Raw genomic sequence first — 27799 nt, forward strand, 5'->3', positions numbered from 1 at the left:
ATTAAAATTTACTGTAAAGATGAAATTAATGCCACACGTGATTTAAATTTTTAGGCATGATGACGTCAAAAAAATTTAAATATTTTTAACTCATGCGAAAGATAGTTGATTGACCTAGACAATATCAAAATCGGGGTGAAAATAGAAAACGGATAAGTGGAGATGCGCTCTATTCAATGTGATGAGCTATGACGAAAGATACAAAAATCCTAAATTTTATATTCGCGTGGCCATACGATGACGTCACAATGTCCGGTTAGCCATATTAATACCTGATCCGATATCTACAACTCATCTACTTCTAGAATATGTCATCCACAAAAAATTGACCGTCTAGTTTAGAAATTACGACTGTTTAAAAAAAGGCATATTTTAAACGAATTTTTTTAACCTTTTCATAAAAAACGCGCGCAAATTGTCCAATTCGACGTGCTCGTATGACGTATCTTTAAGTCGAAATTGTTTAAAATTTGGTAAAATTACTAGAAAAGGCTGGAAAAACATAAATCAAGCGAAAAAAATACGTTTTCAATGCTACGTGCGCACCGCACACGTAAAAATGTGCGCACGCGTGGGAATTTTTAACATGCTTAAAACGACATGAAACGCGTAGATAGTTGATTAGAAATTAATTTTGCGCATTTTGAAATTTTAAATGCGCGTGCGCGCGTAACTTTGTGTAAAACACGGACTTTTTTTTCAACAGAAAGTTAGCGCATGATATAAATTAAACTTTTGCAAAGTTTCAAGTTGAAATGTTATTTGGTTGTCGAGCTATGTTAAATACGACAAAATCGTTAAATCGCGCGTAAGTCACGTTGCGCAATTGTAAACGTCATGAAAAGCTTCGCTTGACGACGTTACGTAAATGTCAATATGTTAAGATAGTTACCGAAATGTTATGTTTGCGAGTTTTAGAGAAAAGCGTTACACAAAAATCATACAGAATGATTTCGTACAATCACAAGAGGTTATCCTGCAACTTCGTTGCGGATAACCAACTAGACATGTAACTCGTCACTTTGACGAGTTTGGTTATCCGCCGCGCAAGTGGTGCAACATTAACATTAAGGGGATAGGTTGAGGACAAAAGGAAGTGTTCACGTTGGCATTATGACCTGAACTGAAGAATATGATATGTTGTTATTGCTGAAATTTATTGTTTAAATTCATATATACTGTAGTATACACAGTATAATCTGTATCCATATCACATACAGTGTAGAATAGGTGAAATTACGGGACCCGCTATTTATTGCAATTTTTAACATGTTGACGGTTTTAAAATGAAACGCGAAGGTAGCAATTCCGAAAGGAAATTATCTCAGCAACAACGTATTAGCATGTAGAAGAAATTTGAATACGTGAAATATTGATGCGCGCTCGTTTAAATGTAATGAATTATGACGCAAAAGATGAAAATACGACCTTTTTTATTTAACTGGCCATATGATGACGTCACAACATCCGATTGGCAACATTTTTACATAATTTCGTATCTACAGTCCAATAGCTTCCAGAAAAAGTTTTAATCGTGATTATCACATTTTATTCTTACGAGCTATAACAGATTAAAATTTACTGTAAAGATGAAATTAATGCCACACGTGATTTAAATTTTTAAGCACGATGACGTAAAAAAAATTAAAATATTTTTAACTCATGCGAAAGATAGTTGATTGACCTAGACAATATCAAAATCGGGGTGAAAATGGAAAACGGATAAGTGGAGATGCGCTCTATTCAATGTGATGAGCTATGACGAAAGATACAAAATCCTAAATTTTATATTTGCGTGGCCATACGATGACATCACAATGTCCGGTTAGCCATATTAATACCTGATCCAATATCTACAACTCATCTACTTCCAGAAAATGCCATCCACAAAAAGTTGACCGTTTAGTTTAGAAATTACGACTGTTTTAAAAAAGGCATATTTTAAACGAATTTTTTAACGTTTTCATAAAAAACGCGCGCAAATTGTCCAATTCGACGTGCTCGTATGACGTATCTTTAAGTCAAAATTGTTTAAAATTTGGTAAAATTACTAGAAAAGGCTGGAAAAACATAAATCACGCGAAAAAAATACGTTTTCAATGCTACGTGCGCTCCGCACACGTAAAAATGTGCGCATGCGTGGGAATTTTTGACATGCTTAAACCGACATGAAACGCGTAGAAAGTTGATTAGAAATTAATTTTGCGCATTTTGAAATTTTAAATGCGCGTGCGCGCGTAACTTTGTGTAAAACACGCAATTTTTTTTCAACAGAAGGTTAGCGCATGATATAAATTAAACTTTTGCAAAGTTTCACTTTAAAATGTTATTTGGTTTTCGACATATGTTAAATACGAGAAAATCGTTAAATCGCGCGTACGTCACGTTGCGCGATTGTAAACATCATGAAAAGCTTCGCTTGACGACGTTACATAAATGTCAAAATGTTAACATAGTTAACAAAATGTTATGTTTGCAAGTTTTAGAGAAAAGCGTTACACAAAAATCATACAGAAAGAAAGAAGATTAAGAAAAAGATGACTAGACATGTAACTCGTCACTTTGACGAGTTTGGTTATCCGCCGCGCAAGTGGTGCAACATTAACATTAAGGGGATAGGTTGAGGACAAAAGGAAGTGTTCACGTTGGCATTATGACCTGAACTGAAGAATATGATATGTTGTTATTGCTGAATTTTATTATTTAAATTCATATATAGTATACACAGTATAATCTGTATCCATATCACATACAGTGACATACAGTGTAGAATAGGTGAAATTACGGGACCCGCTATTTATTGCAATTTTTAACATGTTGACGGTTTTAAAATGAAACGCGAAGGTAGCAATTCCGAAAGGAAATTATCTCAGCAACAACGTATTAGCGTGTAGAAGAAATTTGAATACGTGAAATATTGATGCGCGCTCTTTTAAATGTAATGAATTATGACGCAAAAGATGAAAATACGACCTTTTTTATTTAACTGGCCATATGATGACGTCACAATATCCGATTGGCAACATTTTTACATAATATCGTATCTACAATCCAATAGCTTTCAGAAAAAGTTTTAATCGTGATTATCACATTTTATTCTTACGAGCTATAACAGATTAAAATTTACTGTAAAGATGAAATTGATGCCACACGTGATTTAAATTTTTAGGCATGATGACGTCAAAAAAATTTAAATATTTTTATCTCATGCGAAAGATAGTTGATTGACCTAGACAATATCAAAATCGGGGTAAAAATGGAAAACGAATAAGTGGAGATGCGCTCTATTCAATGTGATGAGCTATGACGAAAGATACAAAAATCCTAAATTTCATATTCGCGTGGCCATACGATGACGTCACAATGTCCGGTTAGCCATATTAATACCTGATCCGATATCTACAACTCATCTACTTCCAGAATATGTCATCCACAAAAAGTTGACCGTCTACTTTAGAAATTACGACTGTTTTAAAAAATGCATATTTTAAACGAATTTGTTAACCTTTTCATAAAAAACGCGCGCAAATTGTCCAATTCGACGTGCTCGTATGACGTATCTTAAAGTCGAAATTGTTTAAAATTTGGTAAAATTACTAGAAAAGGCTGGAAAAACATAAATCACGCGAAAAAAATACGTTTTCAATGCTACGTGCGCACCGCACACGTAAAAATGTGCGCACGCGTGGGAATTTTTTACATGCTTAAAACGACATGAAACGCGTAGAAAGTTGATTATAAATTAATTTTGCGCATTTTGAAATTTTAAATGCGCGTGCGCGCGTAACTTTGTGTAAAACACGCAATTTTTTTTCAACAGAAATTTAGCGCATGATATAAATTAAACTTTTGCAAAGTTTCACTTTAAAATGTTATTTGGTTTTTGACATATGTTAAATACGAGAAAATCGTTAAATCGCGCGTACGTCACGTTGCGCAATTGTAAACATCATGAAAAGCTTCGCCTGACGACGTTACATAAATGTCAAAATGTTAACATAGTTAACAAAATGTTATGTTTGCAAGTTTTAGAGAAAAGCGTTACACAAAAATCATACAGAAAGAAAGAAGATTAAGAAAAAGATGATGATGATTTCGTACAATCACAAGAGGTTATCCTGCAACTTCGTTGCGGATAACCAATGATGATTTCGTACAATCACAAGAGGTTATCCTGCAACTTCGTTGCGGATAACCAACTAGACATGTAACTCGTCACTTTGACGAGTTTGGTTATCCGCCGCGCAAGTGGTGCAACATTAACATTAAGGGGATAGGTTGAGGACAAAAGGAAGTGTTCACGTTGGCATTATGACCTGAACTGAAGAATATGATCTGTTGTTATTGCTGAATTTTATTATTTAAATTCATATATAGTATACACAGTATAATCTGTATCCATATCACATACAGTGTAGAATAGGTGAAATTACGGGACCCGCTATTTATTGCAATTTTTAACATGTTGATGGTTTTAAAATGAAACGCGAAGTTAGCAATTCCGAAAGCAAATTATCTCAGCAACAACGTATTAGCATGTAGAAGAAATTTGAATACGTGAAATATTGATGCGCGCTCGTTTAAATGTAATGAATTATGACGCAAAAGATGAAAATACGACCTTTTTTATATAACTGGCCATATGATGACGTCACAACATCCGATTGGCAACATTTTTACATAATTTCGTATCTAAAATTCAATAGCTTCCAGAAAAAGTTTTAATCGTGATTATCACATTTTATTCTTACGAGCTATAACAGATTAAAATTTACTGTAAAGATGAAATTAATGCCACACGTGATTTAAATTTTTAGGCATGATGACGTCAAAAAAATTAAAATATTTTTAACTCATGCGAAAGATAGTTGATTGACCTAGACAATATCAAAATCGGGGTGAAAATGGAAAACGAATAAGTGGAGAGGCGCTCTATTCAATGTGATGACCTATGACGAAAGATACAAAAATCCTAAATTTTATATTCGTGTGGCCATACGATGACGTCACAATGTCCGGTTAGCCATATTAATACCTGATCCGATATCTACAACTCATCAACTTCCAGAATATGTCATCCACAAAAAGTTGACCGTGTAGTTTAGAAATTACGACTGTTTAAAAAAAGGCATATTTTTAACGGAATTTTGAACTTTTTCATCAAAAACACGCGCAAATTGTCCAATTCGACGTGCTCGTATGACGTAACTTTAAGTCGAAATTGTTTAAAATTTGATAAAATTACTAGAAAAGGCTGGAAAAACATAAATCACGCGAAAAAAATATGTTTTCAATGCTACGTGCGCACCGCACACGTAAAAATTTGCGCACGCGTGGGAATTTTTTACATGCTTAAAACGACATGAAACGCGTAGAAAGTTGATTAGAAATTAATTTTGCGCATTTTGAAATTTTAAATGCGCGTGCGCGCGTAACTTTGTGTAAAACACGCAATTTTTTTTCAACATAAAGTTAGCGCATGATATAAATTAAACTTTTGGAAAGTTTCAATTTGAAATGTTATTTGGTTTTCGACCTATGTTAAATACGAGGAAATCGTTAAATCACGCGTAAGTCACGTTGCGCAATTGTAAACGTCATGAAAAGCTTCGCAGCACATCTTCATGTGCATGACGATATGTTGAGAAAGTTACAAAATGTTATGTTTACAAGTTTTAGAGAAAAGCGTTCCACAAAAATCATACAGAAAGAAAGAAGATCAAGACTAGACATGTAACTCGTCACTTTGACGAGTTTGGTTATCCGCCGCGCAAGTGGTGCAACATTAACATTAAGGGGATAGGTTGAGGACAAAAGGAAGTGTTCACGTTGGCATTATGACCTGAACTGAACAATATGATATGTTGTTATTGCGGAATTTTATTATTTAAATTCATATATAGTATATACACAGTATAATCTGTATCCATATCACATACAGTGTAGAATAGGTGAAATTACGGGACCCGCTATTTATTGCAATTTTTAACATGTTGATGGTTTTAAAATGAAACGCGAAGGTAGCAATTCCGAAAGGAAATTATCTCAGCAACAACGTATTAGCGTGTAGAAGAAATTTGAATACGTGAAATATTGATGCGCCCTCTTTTAAATGTAATGAATTATGACGCAAAAGATGAAAATACGACCTTTTTTATTTAACTGGCCATATGATGACGTCACAACATCCGATTGGCAACATTTTTACATAATTTCGTATCTACAGTCCAATAGCTTCCAGAAAAAATTTTAATCGTGATTATCACATTTTATTCTTACGAGCTATAACAGATTAAAATTTACTGTAAAGATGAAATTAATGCCACACGTGATTTAAATTTTTAGGCATGATGACGTCAAAAAAATTAAAATATTTTTAACTCATGCGAAAGATACTTGATTGACCTAGACAAAATCAAAATCGGGGTGAAAATGGAAAACGGATAAGTGGAGATGCGCTCTATTCAATGTGATGAGCTATGACGAAAGATACAAAAATCCTAAATTTTATATTCGCGTGGCCATACGATGACGTCACAATGTCCGGTTAGCCATATTAATACCTGATCCGATATCTACAACTCATCTACTTCCAGAATATGCCATCCACAAAAAGTTGACCGTCTAGTTTAGAAATTACGACTGTTTAAAAAAAGGCATATTTTAAACAAATTTTTTAACCTTTTCATAAAAAACGCGCGCAAATTGTCCAATTCGACCAGCTCGTATGAGGTATCTTTAAGTCGAAATTGTTTAAAATTTGGTAAAATTACTAGAAAAGGCTGGAAAAATATAAATCACGCGAAAAAAGTACGTTTTCAATACTACGTGCGCACCGCACACGTAAAAATGTGCGCACGCGTGGGAATTTTTGACATGCTTAAAACGACATGAAACGCGTAGAAAGTTGATTATAAATTAATTTTGCGCATTTTGAAATTTTAAATGCGCGTGCGCGCGTAACTTTGTGTAAAACACGCAATTTTTTTTCAACAGAAAGTTAGCGCATGATATAAATTAAACTTTTGCAAAGTTTCAAGTTGAAATGTTATTTGGTTGTCGAGCTATGTTAAATACGACAAAATCGTTAAATCGCGCGTAAGTCACGTTGCGCAATTGTAAACGTCATGAAAAGCTTCGCTTGACGACGTTACGTAAATGTCAATATGTTAAGATAGTTACCGAAATGTTATGTTTGCGAGTTTTAGAGAAAAGCGTTACACAAAAATCATACAGAATGATTTCGTACAATCACAAGAGGTTATCCTGCAACTTCGTTGCGGATAACCAAAAAAGACTAGACATGTAACTCGTCACTTTGACGAGTTTGGTTATCCGCCGCGCAAGTGGTGCAACATTAACATTAAGGGGATAGGTTGAGGACAAAAGGAAGTGTTCACGTTGGCATTATGATCTGAACTGAAGAATATGATATGTTGTTATTGCTGAATTTTATTATTTAAATTCATATATAGTATAAACAGTATATTCTGTATCCATATCACATACAGTGACATACAGTGTAGAATAGGTGAAATTACGGGACCTGCTATTTATTGCAATTTTTATCATGTTGACGGTTTTAAAATAAAACGCGAAGGTAGCAATTCCGAAAGGAAATTATCTCAGCAACAACGTATTAGCGTGTAGAAGAAATTTGAATACGTGAAATATTGATGCGCGCTCTTTTAAATGTAATGAATTATGACGCAAAAGATGAAAATACGACCTTTTTCATTTAACTGGCCATATGATGACGTCACAACATCCGATTGGCAACATTTTTACATAATTTCGTATCTACAATCCAATAGCTTCCAGAAAAAGTTTTAATCGTGATTATCACATTTTATTCTTACGAGCTATAACAGATTAAAATTTACTGTAAAGATGAAATTGATGCCACACGTGATTTAAATTTTTAGGCATGATGACGTCAAAAAAATTAAAATATTTTTACCTCATGCGAAAGATAGTTGATTGACCTAGACAATATCAAAATCAGGGTGAAAATGGAAAACGAATAGGTGGAGATGCGCTCTATTCAATGTGATGAGTTATGACGAAAGATACAAAAATCCTAAATTTTATATTCGCGTGGCCATACGATGACGTCACAATGTCCGGTTAGCCATATTAATACCTGATCCGATATCTACAACTCATCTACTTCCAGAATATGTCATCCACAAAAAGTTGACCGTCTAGTTTAGAAATTACGACTGTTTAAAAAAAGGCATATTTTAAACGAATTTTTTAACCTTTTCATAAAAAACGCGCGCAAATTGTCCAATTCGACGTGCTCGTATGACGTATCTTTAAGTCGAAATTGTTTAAAATTTGGTAAAATTGCTAGAAAAGGCTGGAAAAACATAAATCACGCGAAAAAAATACGTTTTCAATGCTACGTGCGCACCGCACACGTAAAAATGTGCGCACGCGTGGGAATTTTTGACATGCTTAAAACGACATAAAACGCGTAGAAAGTTGATTATAAATTAATTTTGCGCATTTTGAAATTTTAAATACGCGTGCGCGCGTAACTTTGTGTAAAACACGCAATTTTTTTTCAACAGAAAGTTAGCGCATGATATAAATTAAACTTTTGCAAAGTTTCACTTTAAAATGTTATTTGGTTTTCGACATATGTTAGATACGAGAAAATCGTTAAATCGCGCGTACGTCACGTTGCGCAATTGTAAACATCATGAAAAGCTTCGCTTGACGACGTTACATAAATGTCAAAATGTTAACATAGTTACCGAAATGTTATGTTTGCGAGTTTTAGAGAAAAGCGTTACACAAAAATCATACAGAAAGAAAGAAGAAGAACTAGACATGTAACTCGTCACTTTGACGAGTTAGTTATCCGCATGAGAAACGCCACGCACACGTCATACGTTGAAATTTTGCGCACAAAAAAATATTATGGCATTATGACCTGAACTGAAGAATGTCATATGCTGTTAGTGCTGAATTCTGTCAATTTTGTGTCATATAGTATATACAGTATAAACAGTATAATCTGTATGCGTATTACATACAGTGTAGAATAGGTGAAATTACGGGACCCCCCATTTATTCCTATTTTTAACATGGCGGCGGTATCAAAATGAAACACTAAGATAGCAATTTTGGAAGCAAATGATCTCATCAACAACATATTACCGTGTAGAAGAAATTTGAATACGTCAAATATAGATACGCGCTCTTTTAAATGTGATGAACTATGACGCAAATTATGAAAATACGACTTTTTATATTCAACTGGCCATATGATGACGTCACAACATCTGATTGGCAAAATGTTCACATGAATTCGTATCTACAATCCAATAGCTTCCATAAAAAGTTTTGATCATGATTATCACTTTTTATTGTGACGAGCTATAACAGATTGAAATTTACTGTAAAGATGAAAATAAGTGACCCACGTTATTTACATTTTTAGACATGATGGCGTCATAAAAATTAAAATATTTTTAACTCATGCGAAAGAAAGGTGATTGACCTAGACAATGTCAAAATCGGGGTGAAAATTGAAAACGGATAAGTAGAGATGCGCTCTATTAAATGTGATGAGCTATGACGAAAGATACAAAAATCCTATATTTTATATTCACGTGGCCATACGATGACGTCACAATGTCCGGTTAGCCATATTATTACATGATCCGATATCTACACCTCATCAACTTCAAGAATATGTCATCCACAAAAATTTGACCGTCCAGTTTAGAAATTACAACTGTTTAAAAAAAGGCATAATTTTGACAAATTTTAACGAATTTTTTAACTTTTTCACCAAAAACCCACGTAAATTATCCAATTCGACGCGCAAGTATGACGTAATTTTAAGTCAAAATCGTTTAAAAGTTGGTAAAATTACTACAAAAGGCTGGAAAAACATAAATCACGTGAAAAAAATTGTTTTCAACGCTACGTGCGCACGGCGCGCGTAACAAAATGCGCGTGCGTTGGAATTTTTTACCTGCTCAAAATGACATGAAACGCGTAGAAAGTGGATTAGAAATTGATTTTTCGCATTTTGAAATTTTAAACGCGCGTGCGCGCGTAACTTCGTGTAAAACAAGCCATTTTTTTTACACAGTCAGTTAGCGCAAGATATAACTTAAACTTTCGTTAAGTTTCAATTTAAATTGTTATATGGTTTTCGATGTATGTTAAATACGCGAAATTCGTTAAAACACGCGTAAGTCATGTTGTGCAATTCTGACGTCATTCAAAAATAGAAAAGCACAACTTCAGGTGAATACCCATATGTTGACAAAGTTATGAAATGTTAACTTTACACTTTTTTGAGATATGCTCTGCACAAAAATGACAGAAAGAAAGAATAATACAGAAAAAAAAAAAAGATGATGAAACAGGACAGTTACAAGGAGTTATCCGCTGAGTGCGGATAACTAACTAGACATGTAACTCGTCACTTTGACGAGTTTGGTTATCCGCCGCGCAAGTGGTGCAACATTAACATTAAGGGGATAGGTTGAGGACAAAAGGAAGTGTTCACGTTGGCATTATGACCTGAACTGAAGAATATGATCTGTTGTTATTGCTGAATTTTATTATTTAAATTCATATATAGTATACACAGTATAATCTGTATCCATATCACATACAGTGTAGAATAGGTGAAATTACGGGACCCGCTATTTATTGCAATTTTTAACATGTTGATGGTTTTAAAATGAAACGCGAAGTTAGCAATTCCGAAAGCAAATTATCTCAGCAACAACGTATTAGCGTGTAGAAGAAATTTGAATACGTTAAATATTGATGCGCGCTCTTTTAAATGTAATGAACTATGACGAAAAAGATGAAAATACGACCTTTTTTATTTAACTGGCCATATGATGACGTCACAACATCCGATTGGCAACATTTTTACATAATTCCATATCTACAATCCAATAGCTTCCAGAAAAAGTTTTAATCGTGATTATCACATTTTATTCTTACGAGCTATAACAGATTAAAATTTACTGTAAACATGAAATTGATGCCACACGTGATTTAAATTTTTAGGCATGATGACGTCAAAAAAAATAAAATATTTTTAACTCATGCGAAAGATAGTTGATTGACCTAGACAATATCAAAATCGGGGTGAAAATGGAAAACGGATAAGTGGAGATGCGCTCTATTCAATGTGATGAGCTATGACGAAAGATACAAAAATACTAAATTTTATATTCGCGTGGCCATACGATGACGTCACAATGTCCGGTTAGCCATATTAATACCTGATCCGATATCTACAACTCATCTACTTCCAGAATATGTCATCCACAAAAATTTGACCGTCTAGTTTAGAAATTACGACTGTTTAAAAAAAGGCATATTTTAAACGAATTTTTTAACCTTTTCATAAAAAACGCGCGCAAATTGTCCAATTCGACGTGCTCGTATGACGTATCTTTAAGTCGAAATTGTTTAAAATTTGGTAAAATTACTAGAAAAGGCTGGAAAAACATAAATCACGCGAAAAAAATACGTTTTCAATGCTACGTGCGCACCGCACACGTAGAAATGTGCGCACGCGTGGGAATTTTTGACATGCTTAAAACGACATGAAACGCGTAGAAAGTTGATTATAAATTAATTTTGCGCATTTTGAAATTTTAAATGTGCGTGCGCGCGTAACTTTGTGTAAAACATGCAATTTTTTTTCAACAGAAATTTAGCGCATGATATAAATTAAACTTTTGCAAAGTTTCACTTTAAAATGTTATTTGGTTTTCGACATATGTTAAATACGATAAAATCGTTAAATCGCGCGTACGTCACGTTGCGCAATTGTAAACATCATGAAAAGCTTCGCTTGACGACGTTACATAAATGTCAAAATGTTAACATAGTTAACAAAATGTTATGTTTGCGAGTTTTACAGAAAAGCGTTACACAAAAATCATACAGAAAGAAAGAAGAAGAACTAGACATGTAACTCGTCACTTTGACGAGTTTGGTTATCCGCCGCGCAAGTGGTGAAACATTAACATTAAGGGGATAGGTTGAGGACAAAAGGAAGTGTTCACGTTGGCATTATGACCTGAACTGAAGAATATGATATGTTGTTATTGCTGAATTTTATTATTTAAATCCATATATAGTATACACAGTATAATCTGTATCCATATCACATACAGTGTAGAATAGGTGAAATTACGGGACCCGCTATTTATTGCAATTTTTAACATGTTGACGGTTTTAAAATGAAACGCGAAGGTAGTAATTCCGAAAGCAAATTATCTCAGCAACAACGTATTAACGTGTAGAAGAAATTTGAATACGTGAAATATTGATGCGCGCTCTTTTAAATGTAATGAATTATGACGCAAAAGATGAAAATACGACCTTTTTTATTTAACTGGCCATATGATGACGTCACAACATCCGATTGGCAACATTTTTACATAATTTCGTATCTACAATCCAATAGCTTCCAGAAAAAGTTTTATTCGTGATTATCACATTTTATTCTTACGAGCTATAACAGATTAAAATTTACTGTAAAGATGAAATTACTGCCACACGTGATTTTAATTTTTAGGCATGATGACGTCAAAAAAATTAAAATATTTTTAACTCATGCGAAAGATAGTTGATTGACCTAGACAATGTCAAAATCGGGGTGAAAATGGAAAACGGATAAGTGGAGATGCGCTCTATTCAATGTGATGAGCTATGACGAAAGATACAAAAATCCTAAATTTTATATTCGCGTGGCCATACGATGTTGTCAAAATGTCCGGTTAGCCATATTAATACCTGATCCGATATCTACAACTCATCTACTTCCAGAATATCCCATCCACAAAAAGTTGACCTTCTAGTTTAGAAATTACGACTGTTTAAAAAAAGGCATATTTTAAACGAATTTTTTAACATTTTCATAAAAAACGCGCGCAAATTGTCCAATTCGACGTGCTCGTATGACGTATCTTTAAGTCGAAATTGTTTAAAATTTGGTAAAATTACTAGAAAAAGCTGGAAAAACATAAATCACGCGAAAAAAAATCGTTTTCCATGCTACGTGCGCACCGCACACGTAAAAATGTGCGCACGCGTGGGAATTTTTGACATGCTTAAAACGACATGAAACGCGTAGAAAGTTGATTATAAATTAATTTTGCGCATTTTGAAATTTTAAATGCGCGTGCGCGCGTAACTTTGTGTAAAACACGCAATTTTTTTTCAACAGAAAGTTAGCGCATGATATAAATTAAACTTTTGCAAAGTTTCACTTTAAAATGTTATTTGGTTTTCGACATATGTTAAATACGAGAAAATCGTTAAATTGCGCGTACGTCACGTTGCGCAATTGTAAACATCATGAAAAGCTTCGCTTGACGACGTTACATAAATGTCAAAATGTTAACATAGGTAACAAAATGTTATGTTTTCAAGTTTTAGAGAAAAGCGTTACACAAAAATCATACAGAAAGAAAGAAGAAAAATAAAAAGTTGATGTTGATGATTTCGTACAATCACAAGAGGTTATCCTGCAACTTCGTTGCGGATAACCAACTAGACATGTAACTCGTCACTTTGACGAGTTTGGTTATCCGCCGCGCAAGTGGTGCAACATTAACATTAAGGGGATAGGTTGAGGACAAAAGGAAGTGTTCACGTTGGCGTTATGACCTGAACTGAAGAATATGATCTGTTGTTATTGCTGAATTTTATTATTTAAATTCATATATAGTATACACAGTATAATCTGTATCCATATCACATACAGTGTAGAATAGGTGAAATTACGGGACCCGCTATTTATTGCAATTTTTAACATGTTGACGGTTTTAAAATGAAACGCAAAGTTAGCAATTCCGAAAGGAAATTATCTCAGCAACAACGTATTAGCGTGTAGAAGAAATTTGAATACGTTAAATATTGATGCGCGCTCTTTTAAATGTAATGAATTATGACGCAACAGATGAAAATACGACCTTTTTTATTTAACTGGCCATATGATGACGTCACAACATCCGATTGGCAACATTTTTACATAATTTCGTATCTGCAATCCAATAGCTTCCAGAAAAAATTGTAATCGTGATTATCACATTTTATTCTTACGAGCTATAACAGATTAAAATTTACTGTAAAGATGAAATTGATGCCATACGTGATTTAAATTTTTAGGCATGATGACGTCAAAAAAATTAAAATATTTTTAACTCATGCGAAAGATAGTTGATTGACCTAGACAATATCAAAATCGGGATGAAAATGGAAAACGGATAAGTGGAGATGCGCTCTATTCAATGTGATGAGCTATGACGAAAGATACAAAAATCCTAAATTTTATATTCGCGTGGCCATACGATGACGTCACAATGTCCGGTTAGCCATATTAATACCTGATCCGATATCTAAAACTCATCTACTTCCAGAATATGTCATCCACAAAAATTTGACCGTCTAGTTTAGAAATTACGACTGTTTAAAAAAAGGCATATTTTAAACGAATTTTTTAACCTTTTCATAAAAAACGCGCGCAAATTGTCCAATTGGACGTGCTCGTATGACGTATCTTTAAGTCGAAATTGTTTAAAATTTGGTAAAATTACTAGAAAAAGCTGGAAAAACATAAATCACGCGAAAAAAATACGTTTTCAATGCTACGTGCGCACCGCACACATAAAAATGTGCGCACGCGTGGGAATTTTTTACATGCTTAAAACGACATGAAACGCGTAGAAAGTTGATTAGAAATTAATTTTGCGCATTTTGAAATTTTAAATGCGCGTGCGCGCGTAACTTTGTGTAAAACACGCAATTTTTTTTCAACAGACAGTTAGCGCATGATATAAATTAAACTTTTGAAAAGTTTCACTTTAAAATGTTATTTGGTTTTCGACATATGTTAAATACGAGAAAATCGTTAAATCGCGCGTACGTCGCGTTGCGCAATTGCAAACATCATGAAAAGCTTCGCTTGACGACGTTACGTGAATGTCAAAATGTTAACATAGTTAACAAAATGTTATGTTTGCAAGTTTTAGAGAAAAGCGTTACACAAAAATCATACAGAAAGAAAGAAGATGACAAAAAAGATGACTAGACATGTAACTCGTCACTTTGACGAGTTTGGTTATCCGCCGCGCAAGTGGTGCAACATTAACATTAAGGGGATAGGTTGAGGACAAAAGGAAGTGTTCACGTTGGCATTATGACCTGAACTGAAGAATATGATATGTTGTTATTGCTGAATTTTATTATTTAAATTCATATATAGTATACACAGTATAATCTGTATCCATATCACATACAGTGACATACAGTGTAGAATAGGTGAAATTACGGGACCCGCTATTTATTGCAATTTTTAACATGTTGACGGTTTTTAAATGAAACGCGAAGGTAGCAATTCCGAAAGGAAATTATCTCAGCAACAACGTATTAGCGTGTAGAAGAAATTTTAATACGTGAAATATTGATGAGCGCTCTTTTAAATGTAATGAATTATGACGCAAAAGATGAAAATACGACCTTTTTTATTTAACTGGCCATATGATGACGTCACAACATCCGATTGGCAACATTTTTACATAATTTCGTATCTACAATCCAATAGCTTCCAGAAAAAGTTTTAATCGTGATTATCACATTTTATTCTTACGAGCTATAACAGATTAAAATCTACTGTAAAGATGAAATTGATGCCACACGTGATTTAGATTTTTAGGCATGATGACGTCAAAAAAATTAAAATATTTTTAACTCATGCGAAAGATAGTTGATTGACCTACACAATATCAAAATCGGGGTGAAAGTGGAAAACGAATAAGTGGAGATGCGCTCTATTCAATGTGATGAGCTATGACGAAAGATACAAAAATCCTAAATTTTATATTCGCGTGGCCATACGATGACGTCACAATGTCCGGTTAGCCATATTAATACCTGATCCGATACCTACAACTCATCTACTTACAGAATATGTCATCCACAAAAAGTTGACCGTCTAGTTTAGAAATTACGACTGTTTAAAAAAAGGCATATTTTAAACGAATTTTTTAACCTTTTCATTAAAAACGCGCGCAAATTGTCCAATTCGACGTGCTCGTATGACGTATCTTTAAGTCGAAATTGTTTAAAATTTGGTAAAATTATTAGAAAAGGCTGGAAAAACATAAATCACGCGAAAAAAATACGTTTTCAATGCTACGTGCGCACCGCACACGTAAAAATGTGCGCACGCGTGGGAATTTTTGACATGCTTAAAACGACATGAAACGCGTAGAAAGTTGATTATAAATTAATTTTGCGCATTTTGAATATTTAAATGCGCGTGCGCGCGTAACTTTGTGTAAAACACGCAATTTTTTTTCAACAGAAAGTTAGCGCATGAAATAAATTAAACTTTTGCAAAGTTTCACTTTAAAATGTTATTTGGTTTTCGACATATGTTAAATACGAGAAAATCGTTAAATCGCGCGTACGTCACGTTGCGCAATTGTAAACATCATGAAAAGCTTCGCTTGACGACGTTACATAAATGTCAAAATGTTAACATAGTTAACAAAATGTTATGTTTGCAAGTTTTAGAGAAAAGCGTTACACAAAAATCATACAGAAAGAAAGAAGATTAAGAAAAAGATGTTGATGATTTCGTACAATCACAAGAGGTTATCCTGCAACTTCGTTGCGGATAACCAATGATGATTTCGTACAATCACAAGAGGTTATCCTGCAACTTCGTTGCGGATAACCAATAAAAAGTTGATGATGATGATGATGATGATTTCGTACAATCACAAGAGGTTATCCTGCAACTTCGTTGCGGATAACCAACTAGACATGAAACTCGTCACTTTGACGAGTTAGTTATCCGCACGACAAACGCCACGAGCACGTCATGCGTTGGAATATTGCACACAGAAAAAGATTATGGCATTATGACCTGAAGAAGAATATGATTATGTTATTATTGCTGAATTCTGTTATTTTGTGTCATATAGTATACACAGTATAATCTGTATACATCACATACAGTGTAGAATAGGTGAAATTACGGGACCCGCTATTTATTCCAATTTTTAACATGTTGACGGTTTCAAAATGAAACCCGAAGGTAGCAATTTCGGAAGAAAATTATCTCAGCAACAACATATTAGCATGTAGAAGAAATTTGAATACGTGAAATATGGATGCGCGCTCTTTTAAATGTAATGAATTATAATGCAAAAGATGAAAATACGACTTTTTTTATTTAACTGGCCATATGATGACTTCACAACATCCGATTGGCAAAATGTTCACATGATTTCGTATCTACAATTCAATAGCTTCCAGAAAACGTTTTAATCGTGATTATCATATTTCATTCTTACGAGCTATAACAGATTAAAATTTACTGTAAAGATAAAATTTATGCAACATGTAATTTAAATTTTTAGGCATGATGACGTCATAAAAATTAAAATATTTTTAACTCATGCGAAAGACAGTTGATTGACCTAGACAATATCAAAATCGGGGTGAAAATGGAAAACGGATAAGTGTAGATGCGCTCTATTAAATGTGATGAGCTATGACGAAAGATACAAAAATCATAAATTTTGTATTCGCGTGGCCATACAGTGACGTCACAATGTCCGGTTAGCCATAATAATGCATGATCCGATATTTACAACTCATCAACTTCCAGAATATGCAATAAAAATAACTTTCACCGTTTGGTTTAGAAACTACGACTGTTTAAAAAAAGGTATAATTTTGACAAATTTTGACAAATTTTTGAACTTTTTCATCAAAAACGCACATAAATTATCCAATTCGACGTGCCCGTATGACGTGATTTTAAGTCGAAAATGTTTGGAAATTGGTAAAATTACTAAAAAAGAGTGGAAAAACATAAATCACGGAAAAAAAATTGTTTTCAACGCTACATGTGCACCGCACGCGTAAAAAAATGCGCACGCGTGGGAATTTTTGACATGCTCAAAATGACATGAAACGCGTAGAAAGTTGATTAGAAATTGATTTTTCTCAATTTTAAATTTTAAACGCGCATGCGCGCGTAACTTTGTGTGAAACATGCCATTTTTTTTCCACAGTCAGTTAGCGCAAGATATAAATTAAACTTTTGTTAAGTTTCAATTTAAATTGTTATATGGTTTTCGATCTATATTAAATACGCGAAATTCGTAAAAACGCGCGTAAGTCATGTTGCGCAACTCTGTCGTCATTCACAATAGGAGGTGCACTATTTCACGTGAATGCCCACATGTTGACAAAGTTATAAAATGTTATGTTAACACGTTTTTGAGTTACGCGAGACACAAAATTGACAGAAAGAAAGAATAATACAGAAAAAAAAAAAGATGATTTCATACAGTTACAAGGAGTTATCCGCTGAATGCGGATAACTAAAAAAGATGATTTCGTACAATCACAAGAGGTTATCCTGCAACTTCGTTGCGGATAACCAAAAATAAAAAGTTGATGATGATGATGATTTCGTACAATCACAAGAGGTTATCCTGCAACTTCGTTGCGGATAACCAACTAGACATGTAACTCGTCACTTTGACGAGTTTGGTTATCCGCCGCGCAAGTGGTGCAACATTAACATTAAGGGGATAGGTTGAGGACAAAAGGAAGTGTTCACGTTGGTATTATGACCTGAACTGAAGAATATGATATGTTGTTATTGCTGAATTTTATTATTTAAATTCATATATAATATACACAGTATAATCTGTATCCATATCACATACAGTGTAGAATAGGTGAAATTACGGGACCCGCTATTTATTGCAATTTTTAACATGTTGACGGTTTTAAAATGAAACGCGAAGGTAGCAATTCCGAAAGGAAATTATCTCAGCAACAACGTATTAGCGTGTAGAAGAAATTTGAATACGTGAAATATTGATGCGCGCTCTTTTAAATGTAATGAATTATGACGCAAAAGATGAAAATACGACCTTTTTTATTTAACTGGCCATATGATGACGTCACAACATCCGATTGGCAAAATTTTTACATAATTTCGTATCTACAATCCAATAGCTTCCAGACAAAGTTTTAATCGTGATTATCACATTTTATTCTTACGAGCTATAACAGATTAAAATTTACTGTAAAGATGAAATTAATGCCACACGTGATTTAAATTTTTAGGCACGATGACGTCAAAAAAAATTAAAATATTTTTAACTCATGCAAAAGATACTTGATTGACCTAGACAATATCAAAATCGGGGTGAAAATGGAAAACGGATAAGTGGAGATGCGCTCTATTCAATGTGATGAGCTATGACGAAAGATACAAAAATCCTAAATTTTATATTCGCGTGGCCATACGATGACGTCATAATGTCCGGTTACCCATATTAATACCTGATCCGATATCTACAACTCATCTACTTCCAGAATATGTCATCCACAAAAATTTGACCGTCTAGTTTAGAAATTACGACTGTTTAAAAAAAGGCATATTTTAAACGAATTTTTTAACCTTTTCATAAAAAACGCGCGCAAATTGTCCAATTCGACGTGCTCGTATGACGTATCTTTAAGTCGAAATTGTTTAAAATTTGGTAAAATTACTAGAAAAGGCTGAAAAAACATAAATCACGCGAAAAAAATACGTTTTCAATGCTACGTGCGCACCGTACACGTAAAAATGTGCGCACGCGTGGGAATTTTTGACATGCTCAAAACGACATGAAACGCGTAGAAAGTTGATTAGAAATTAATTTTGCGCATTTTGAAATTTTAAATGCGCGTGCGCGCGTAACTTTGTGTAAAACACGCAATTTTTTTTCAACAGACAGTTAGCGCATGATATAAATTAAACTTTTGCAAAGTTTCATTTTAAAATGTTGTTTGGTTTTCGACATATGTTAAATACGAGAAAATCGTTAAATCGCGCGTACGTCGCGTTGCGCAATTGTAAACATCATGAAAAGCTTCGCTTGACGACGTTACGTGAATGTCAAAATGTTAACATAGTTAACAAAATGTTATGTTTGCAAGTTTTAGAGAAAAGCGTTACACAAAAATCATACAGAAAGAAAGAAGATGAAAAAAAAGATGATTTCGTACAATCACAAGAGGTTATCCTGCAACTTCGTTGCGGATAACCAATAAAGATTTCATACAATAACAATAGGTGATCATTTTATTCTAAATGATCACCTAAAAAACGAGTAGGAGCAAAGGATAACCCTCTAAACCCGGAGGTTTGTATCCTGAGGGGTTATGACAAGGTCAAGCAGAATGTCGCAATCAAACATCACACATAAATCTGCAATTACAGACCATGCTACAAAGGAAAACCGTACACCTATAGGAAGCAAAAGTGTTAAAGAAACAGGGAAATATCAACAAGAGAAGATGGCAAGCAAAAAGTAATTATAATTAGAAAAACTGAAAACAACATGAACAGAGATCAAGGAGGAAAGTGGCTGCCACACATACGATGATCTATTAGAAGTGAGACGGCCGACCGCGGCGGACCACTCTTGGACTCACCCGCACTCTGGGACTCACCCAGAGGTTTTCAAGTAACAACATATAGAGGGGGCGTGTCACAATAAAATCACGTGACTATGCCATGATCGGTGTCGACAAACCAAAACTTGAGAAAGTGCGATGATAACGCGGGGATAACGCATGAAACGTTGGGTAAGTTTCAACGTAACCTTGTTCCTTCACCATAGGCCTAAACGAAATTATTTTCAAACAATTTAATTTAGATATTAAAGCAACTACAAATTTACAGAATACAAACATTTACTTCTACCTAATCACAAAGAAAGCTATATGTTCTTTATAGGCCTAAGAAACTAAGGATGAATTTTTATATAATTTTTCTTTTGCAGAATAAATTAGACCCACACAAAATGATCAGACAAACACTTTTAATTGATGTAGGAGTTAACGCAAAAATGATAACCCCCGTTCACCTATGATCTAGTTCCCTATGATTCCGGTTTTTCTGCAGAACTACACGTATAACTAATGTTAAGCTTTCTATCAATAGATAATTAACTAGTGCTATCTTAAACTTGAGAAAATACTTCTACCTAACTATATAAGAAACTAAGGATGAATTTTGATATGTTTTTTTTGTTTGTTTTTGCTCTCTTTTTTTTGCAGAATAATTTAGACCCAAATGATCAGACAAACGCTTTAATTGATGTAGGAGTTAATGAGGTCGACTTGGTTTCCGGTTTATCTGCAGAGATCTCAACACAAATGGAGACATAAGTTTAACTAGACTAAACTAAATAAACCATTAACTAGGCCTAACTTAAACTTCAGACCTAATTGTACATGAATGGAATTTTAATCTTTTTTTAATTTTTTTTTTTATAAATCAAAGGATGCACAGACGAAGAATAATTAATGCGAAATAATTGTTTAACTTTACACATTTTTTTTTCTTCTGTCGTAACACCCGATATGGAAAAAAATAAATAAATTGTTTAAAATGTTACGAGGTCATATTTTAACATAGGACTATTACAGTAACGTTAAGAAACCTAACAGTTATTTCAAAACTACATACGTGGTGTACCGCAAACTTTATATATCATTACAATTATGTATGGTTATTTAAAGTTCATACTGATATAAAGTACTCATAAGTTCACATAAAACAGAATATGAAAAATCATTTACCAGGACCTCCACCACCACCACCACCACCACCTAAAAGACAAACAAAACTGTAAATTAACTAAATTTAATAACACCTTGCAACAATCAGTTCACAATGATTTAAGTACACATAGACTATAAGTCACTAGGCCTAATATAATATTTATAAGTCTCTAATTTTATATATTTTGTTGTGTACTGTGTCTTTTGCTTATTTTAAATTCCTTATCCATTCCATAAGCTAATTAATGATGAAATGATGATGCCTGTCAATTTGATTTAGATATTAAAGCAACTACAAACTTACAGAATACAAACATTTAATTTTAAGATAATGAACCTAATAAAATTCTACCTAATTTATGTTCTTTATAAAAAAAAATAAGGATGAATTTTTATATGACTTTTTTGTTTGTTCTTTTACAGAATAAATTAGACCCAAAAATTATCAGACAAACGCTTTAATTGATGTAGGAGTTAATGCAACCATGATAAAACTCAATTTTACCTGAGGTAGACTTGGTTTCCGGTTTATCTGCAGAGCTCTCTACAAAAATGGAAACATAAGTATAACTAATGTTAGGCTCTCTATCAATAATTAACCAGACCTATCCTAAACTTTAGGAAATGAACATTTCACATTTACAGAAAATGAATGGATGGAATTTAGCACGTAGAGCCGCTATGAAGAACAAAAATCAAGGCAAAACGAGCTGTGCGTATGGAACGCCTCCTCTGCCTTCAGTTCACATTTGTTATGCAGTACACACCAATCGTCATGCAGTACACACCAATCGTCATGCAGTACACACCAATCGTCATGCAGTACACACCAAACATCATGCAGTACACACCAATTGTCATGCAGTACACACCAATCGTCATGCAGTACACACCAATGGTCATGCAGTACACACCAATGGTCATGCAGTACACACCAATCGTCATGCAGTACACACCAATCGTCATGCAGTACACACCAATCGTCATGAAGTCAAATATGTCTACTACTACACCGCACGTGCTTTATGACTAAAATGGCTGGAAAAACTATTAAATAAATCTTGGAATCTATAGGACGTAAAGCACGTGCGGTGTAGTAGTAGACTATGGAACGCCTCCTCTGCCTTCAGTTCACAATGGTCATGCAGTACACACCAATCGTCATGCAGTACACACCAATGGTCATGCAGTACACACAATGGTCATGCAGTACACACCAATGGTCATGCAGTACACACCAAACATCATGCAGTACACACCAATCGTCATGCAGTACACACCAAACATCATGCAGTACACACCAATGGTCATGCAGTACACACCAATTGTCATGCAGTACACACCAATCGTCATGCAGTACACACCAATCGTCATGCAGTGAAATATTGCGTAATTTATACCGCCACCTATCGACAAAATCGAATATCACGTGACGTTTATTAGACGGCTGTAAAACTAGGCCATCGACTCTAAGATTTCTTTTATGTTTGACATACTGTACTTATTTTAACCGCTACACATCTCTGTGAATGCTCTGTTTTTTATATATACAATAATTTATTATGCGAGACACAGGCGCGGCTAGGAGGCCATTGCAATTATTGAATTCCATAAAAGAAGTTTAAATAGTCTTAGTTTTACAGCCGTCTAATAAACCTCACGTGATATTCGATTTTGTCGATAGGTGGCGGTATAAATTACGCAATATTTGACTGCATGACGATTGGTGTGTACTGCATGACGATTGGTGTGTACTGCATGACAATTGGTGTGTACTGCATGATGTTTGGTGTGTACTGCATGACGATTGGTGTGTACTGCATGACGATTGGTGTGTACTGCATGATAAATGTGAACGACGATTGGTGTGTACTGCATGACAATTGGTGTGTACTGCATGACCATTGGTGTGTACTGCATGACGATTGGTGTGTACTGCATGACGATTGGTGTGTACTGTATGACGATTGGTGTGTACTGCATGATGTTTGTTGTGTACTGCATGACGATTGGTGTGTACTGCATGACGATTGGTGTGTACTGCATGACCATTGGTGTGTACTGCATGACGATTGGTGTGTACTGCATGAAGATTGGTGTGTACTGCATGATAAATGTGAACTGAAGGCAGAGGAGGCGTTCCATAGTAGACAGCGTGAGTTGCTGTAGTATAAAGTTTGTATATAGCCTTAGTTTTACAGCCGTCTAATAAAAGTCACGTGATATTCGATTTTGTCGATAGGTGGCGGTATAAATTACGCAATATTGGACTGCATGACGATTGGTGTGTACTGCATGACGATTGGTGTGTACTGCATGACGATTGGTGTGTACTGCATGACGATTGGTGTGTACTGCATGACCATTGGTGTGTACTGCATGACGATTGGTGTGTACTGCATGACAATTGGTGTGTACTGCATGACGATTGGTGTGTACTGCATGACGATTGGTGTGTACTGCATGACGATTGGTGTGTACTGCATGACGATTGGTGTGTACTGCATGACGATTGGTGTGTACTGCATGACCATTGGTGTGTACTGCATGACCATTGGTGTGTACTGCATGACCATTGGTGTGTACTGCATGACCATTGGTGTGTACTGCATGATAAATGTGAACTGAAGGCAGAGGAGGCGTTCCATATGTGCGCGCCTGTGCGGATCACCTGAAAATATCCCTGTTGTATAGGTGATTCGCCTGTTTTTGCCCGTCTCGTTTTTGTTAAATATTAAATAAAAAAAGAATTCGCTATAAACTGAAAAATGTTGGTGACGTGCATAATCATGTCGTGATTTGAGAATTAGGTTTGGTGACAGTATAGGCATAGATATACTGTACATGTAAAACGGCCAAAAATAATTCAAATATTTTTACATCTAAATGGTTCTCCTGATTGTAAAATGGTCTCTAAAAAGGAGTAGTTTTAAATGCTCAAATAATATGTATTTTATTAAGTGGTAGAAACGTTCACTTAATAAACAATATTAATGCCAATCTATAATCACTCGTTGTGTAATTTATAGTTTACTTTTGGTGTACCCAGGCTTATCATATTACAATAGATGTTTACTGTTGTCCTGCATACTGTACCTATCACGTTCATCACTGATAGTAGAATGTCTACCGAAATATGTCAGTAATAGTAAAAAGTTTTTTTTCAGATACAATTTATCTCCGAAACTTAACTTTAATATAAAACTATCGGTCTGAAACAACGACCCTCGCGATTGGAAAAGATGTTGCAGAAAGAAAATTGTCATTGCAGTAGGCCTGGCTTTATGTCCTTACTCACATCCGCATATGGTGCGAACATTATTTTTAGATTCTTTTATTCACAATGCATTACTACAACTGACGACAGTAGTAGTGTTATCCACGGCCTATATTGTTTTGAGACTTTGTTTCTACATTGTGACTTTGCCTGCTCACATTGGGTAGGCTTATTATTTGTTAATTATGCTCATAAGTCTGTGGTGACAGATATTTGAAACAAATATTTTATCTTACCTTCACTTTTCACTGCAAGCCTAAACTCCTTAGTACATTTGTCACGATCATATCCGTCTTCCAAACAGGACAGCATGCAGGTAGCTAAAAATCAAAATAAAACTAGTGGAAAATTAACTGGTATTAATGTAAATAAACCATCACAACACAATATTCAACATCATAACACAATATTCAAATCTGCCTTCAAATCCTCCAAGAAAAACAAACTACAAAAGCACTTCATTGTTCTGAACTGTGTTTTAATTGTTTTCTGTTAATCTTCACTTTCATTCCAGTTTGATTGATATTTGAATTAATAAATTAAAATTAAATTTACCTTTCTCTGTACAGACATCATTACATTGGGCACGAACATCTCCAGATTTCAAACAAGCTATTACGCATTCAGCTAAAACAAAATCAAACAGATAATATAACGCATTAGAATCAGTTGTATTATAAAAGTGCAATGTATTTTAACACGTTTTCACAAACAATTGTAGCTTTAAACTTTAAAAGTATATACCTATTAGAAGCTAATTAGTCATTTTAAGTTTAGGCCTCAGATATTTAAATAGTGTATAAACAAATTACTGTATAATCTAAAATTATTAGTTTAGGCCATGTTTTTCAAAAGTAAAATGATCAGAAAGAAAGCAATCATAAAAAGATAACAACAAGTCGTTTACCGTGGTCCTTAAATTTTGAACACTCTTTCAAGAGACCTAAAAAACTTTGAATAATTAGTAATACAAAAATCAACTTTCAAAAAAACAAACAAAAAACAAAAACGACAAAGGAATTAAATCCAATAATACCCAACATCGGAGATATTTTGATAGATTTGAATTGAACATAAATTGTGAAAGCATTATCTTATGCTCACCTTTTGCCTTACAGTAATCATTGCATTGGGCATTATCATCTCCAGATTTTAAACCTATAAAATATTAATAATATACAGTATAGACATTTTTACCAACTCAAAAACTCTACGAAACATTTTTAAAGAATTTGATTCAACATTTTCTTGGGTTAGATGGAATTATTTTCACTGTAGGCCTATTTTAATTTGTTATGTACAGTAACATAATATGTTTCATTCAGTTACGATGGTTCATAGCTGTCACCTTTATCTTCATTATTATTTAATATTTTTATAATTGATATAGAGGATTTATTACATTCTGCTGAAAATTAAAAAAAGATAAAAAATTGACAACATAAAATATTAATCACTTATTTTATCAGTGATACGGTGTATGCATTACAGGATAAATAAATTAGACCGTAGCCAGATATGTCGGCCCTAAACCGTCTCGGTCAAAGTCAAGTCGGCCCCGCGTCAAGTCGGCCCCGCGTCAAGTCAGCCCCGCGTCAAGTCGGCCACGCGTCAGCCCGGCCACAAGTCAACTCGCGAATAGATTTCATTGAATTATATGATTCTCACATTTTAGTATTATTTTAAACTGTTTAATTATTATAATAACGCATTGAATCGACATTGTTAACATTTTGTTTAACTAATTTTAAGAAACTGTGTATTATATATGTAAGTTGTAATGTTCTATGCTGGACCTTTTGAAAAACAACAATGTCCCCTTGGCGGGACAACGTTGATATTATGGAAATATGTTAATAAATAAATAAATAAATAAAATATAATACATCAAATTCATTAGCAAAAGATTCATAAATGTTAACCATCTTTTGTATAAGGCATCAATGAGGGTAAAAGAAACACCATATCGTCGGCATAACTATAGGGTTGTTAAACATTATTGTGATCACAATACGACTAGGATCGAATGTATTATAATAGATGAGGATTGACAGTTAGAACAGTTAGAAAAAGTAAAATAATATTGTTTAAAAATAGAAAATTTAGAAATATGAAAAATTGAATTATCTAGGTAAAGAAATTGAAATAGTAAAATCTCTTAAATATCTTGGAGTCATTTTCAATTGTTCAGAAAATTAGGAAAAGGCAAGCGAAAAAATAATAGGCCTACACAGGCTAAATAAATCACTTTTCTCACACAAAAATATAGTCTATCAGAAATATGGACATCTACTACCTGTGAATACTTGGAACCACTTATTTGTTATAATAAACTTAATTATACTGTATGGCAGGGGTGGCGCCAGGATCTTCCCGACGCGGGGGCTACATTCCCCGACGAGGGGCTATGCGAGCATAGTCAATAGAAATTGACTATGATGCGAGCATCACTAGGCTGGGGTCCAGGGGGCGAAGCCCCCGGAAGCAACGCGTTCTAGCGTCATTTGAGGTCTTTTTAATCAGATTTAGGGTAGCCATTTTTTCCATTTTTTATAATGCATAAATAAAATACTGCGTGTAAAAAAACGATGCGCGATGACTGTTTCAATCCATATTTTTCAATTTAAAAAATAAAAGTTCAAAGAAAAGTTAGAAAAATAGAGTTGGAGGTCCCGGAAATTGGACTTATTATACTTCAAAACATGAAACAAAATATATAAGTCCCTATCATGGTTGTGACTGAGCTAAGAAATGTTTGAAAAATAGAGATGTTAGGTCCCGGAAAATGTACTTCTTGTTCTTCGAAATATGACCAGCTTTATTGTTGGGGCTGAGCTAAGAAAATGTTTAAAACTAGAGCTGCAGGTCTTCAAA

General features: G+C 34.1%; 1 protein-coding gene across 2 annotated transcripts in view; it reads right to left on the reverse strand.

Moving 5' to 3' along the window:
- Positions 1-27799, reverse strand: part of LOC140039650 (uncharacterized) — a 95645-nt gene that overhangs the window by 62357 nt on the left and 5489 nt on the right. The window contains exons 2-7 of one of the 2 annotated variants that reach the window (XM_072085271.1): positions 26030-26083; positions 25833-25868; positions 25481-25552; positions 25162-25245; positions 22154-22192; positions 21667-21696 (exon numbers count right to left, since the gene is read on the reverse strand). In XM_072085271.1, the coding sequence (XP_071941372.1) occupies positions 21667-21696; positions 22154-22192; positions 25162-25245; positions 25481-25552; positions 25833-25868; positions 26030-26083 (315 nt within the window). The remainder of the gene's footprint in view (positions 1-21666; positions 21697-22153; positions 22193-25161; positions 25246-25480; positions 25553-25832; positions 25869-26029; positions 26084-27799) is intronic. The other variant, XM_072085273.1, reaches the window with a different exon arrangement.

The sequence above is a fragment of the Antedon mediterranea genome, chromosome 2 (genome assembly GCF_964355755.1).
Source record: "Antedon mediterranea chromosome 2, ecAntMedi1.1, whole genome shotgun sequence".
In the NCBI taxonomy this organism is placed as follows: Eukaryota; Metazoa; Echinodermata; class Crinoidea; order Comatulida; family Antedonidae; genus Antedon; species Antedon mediterranea.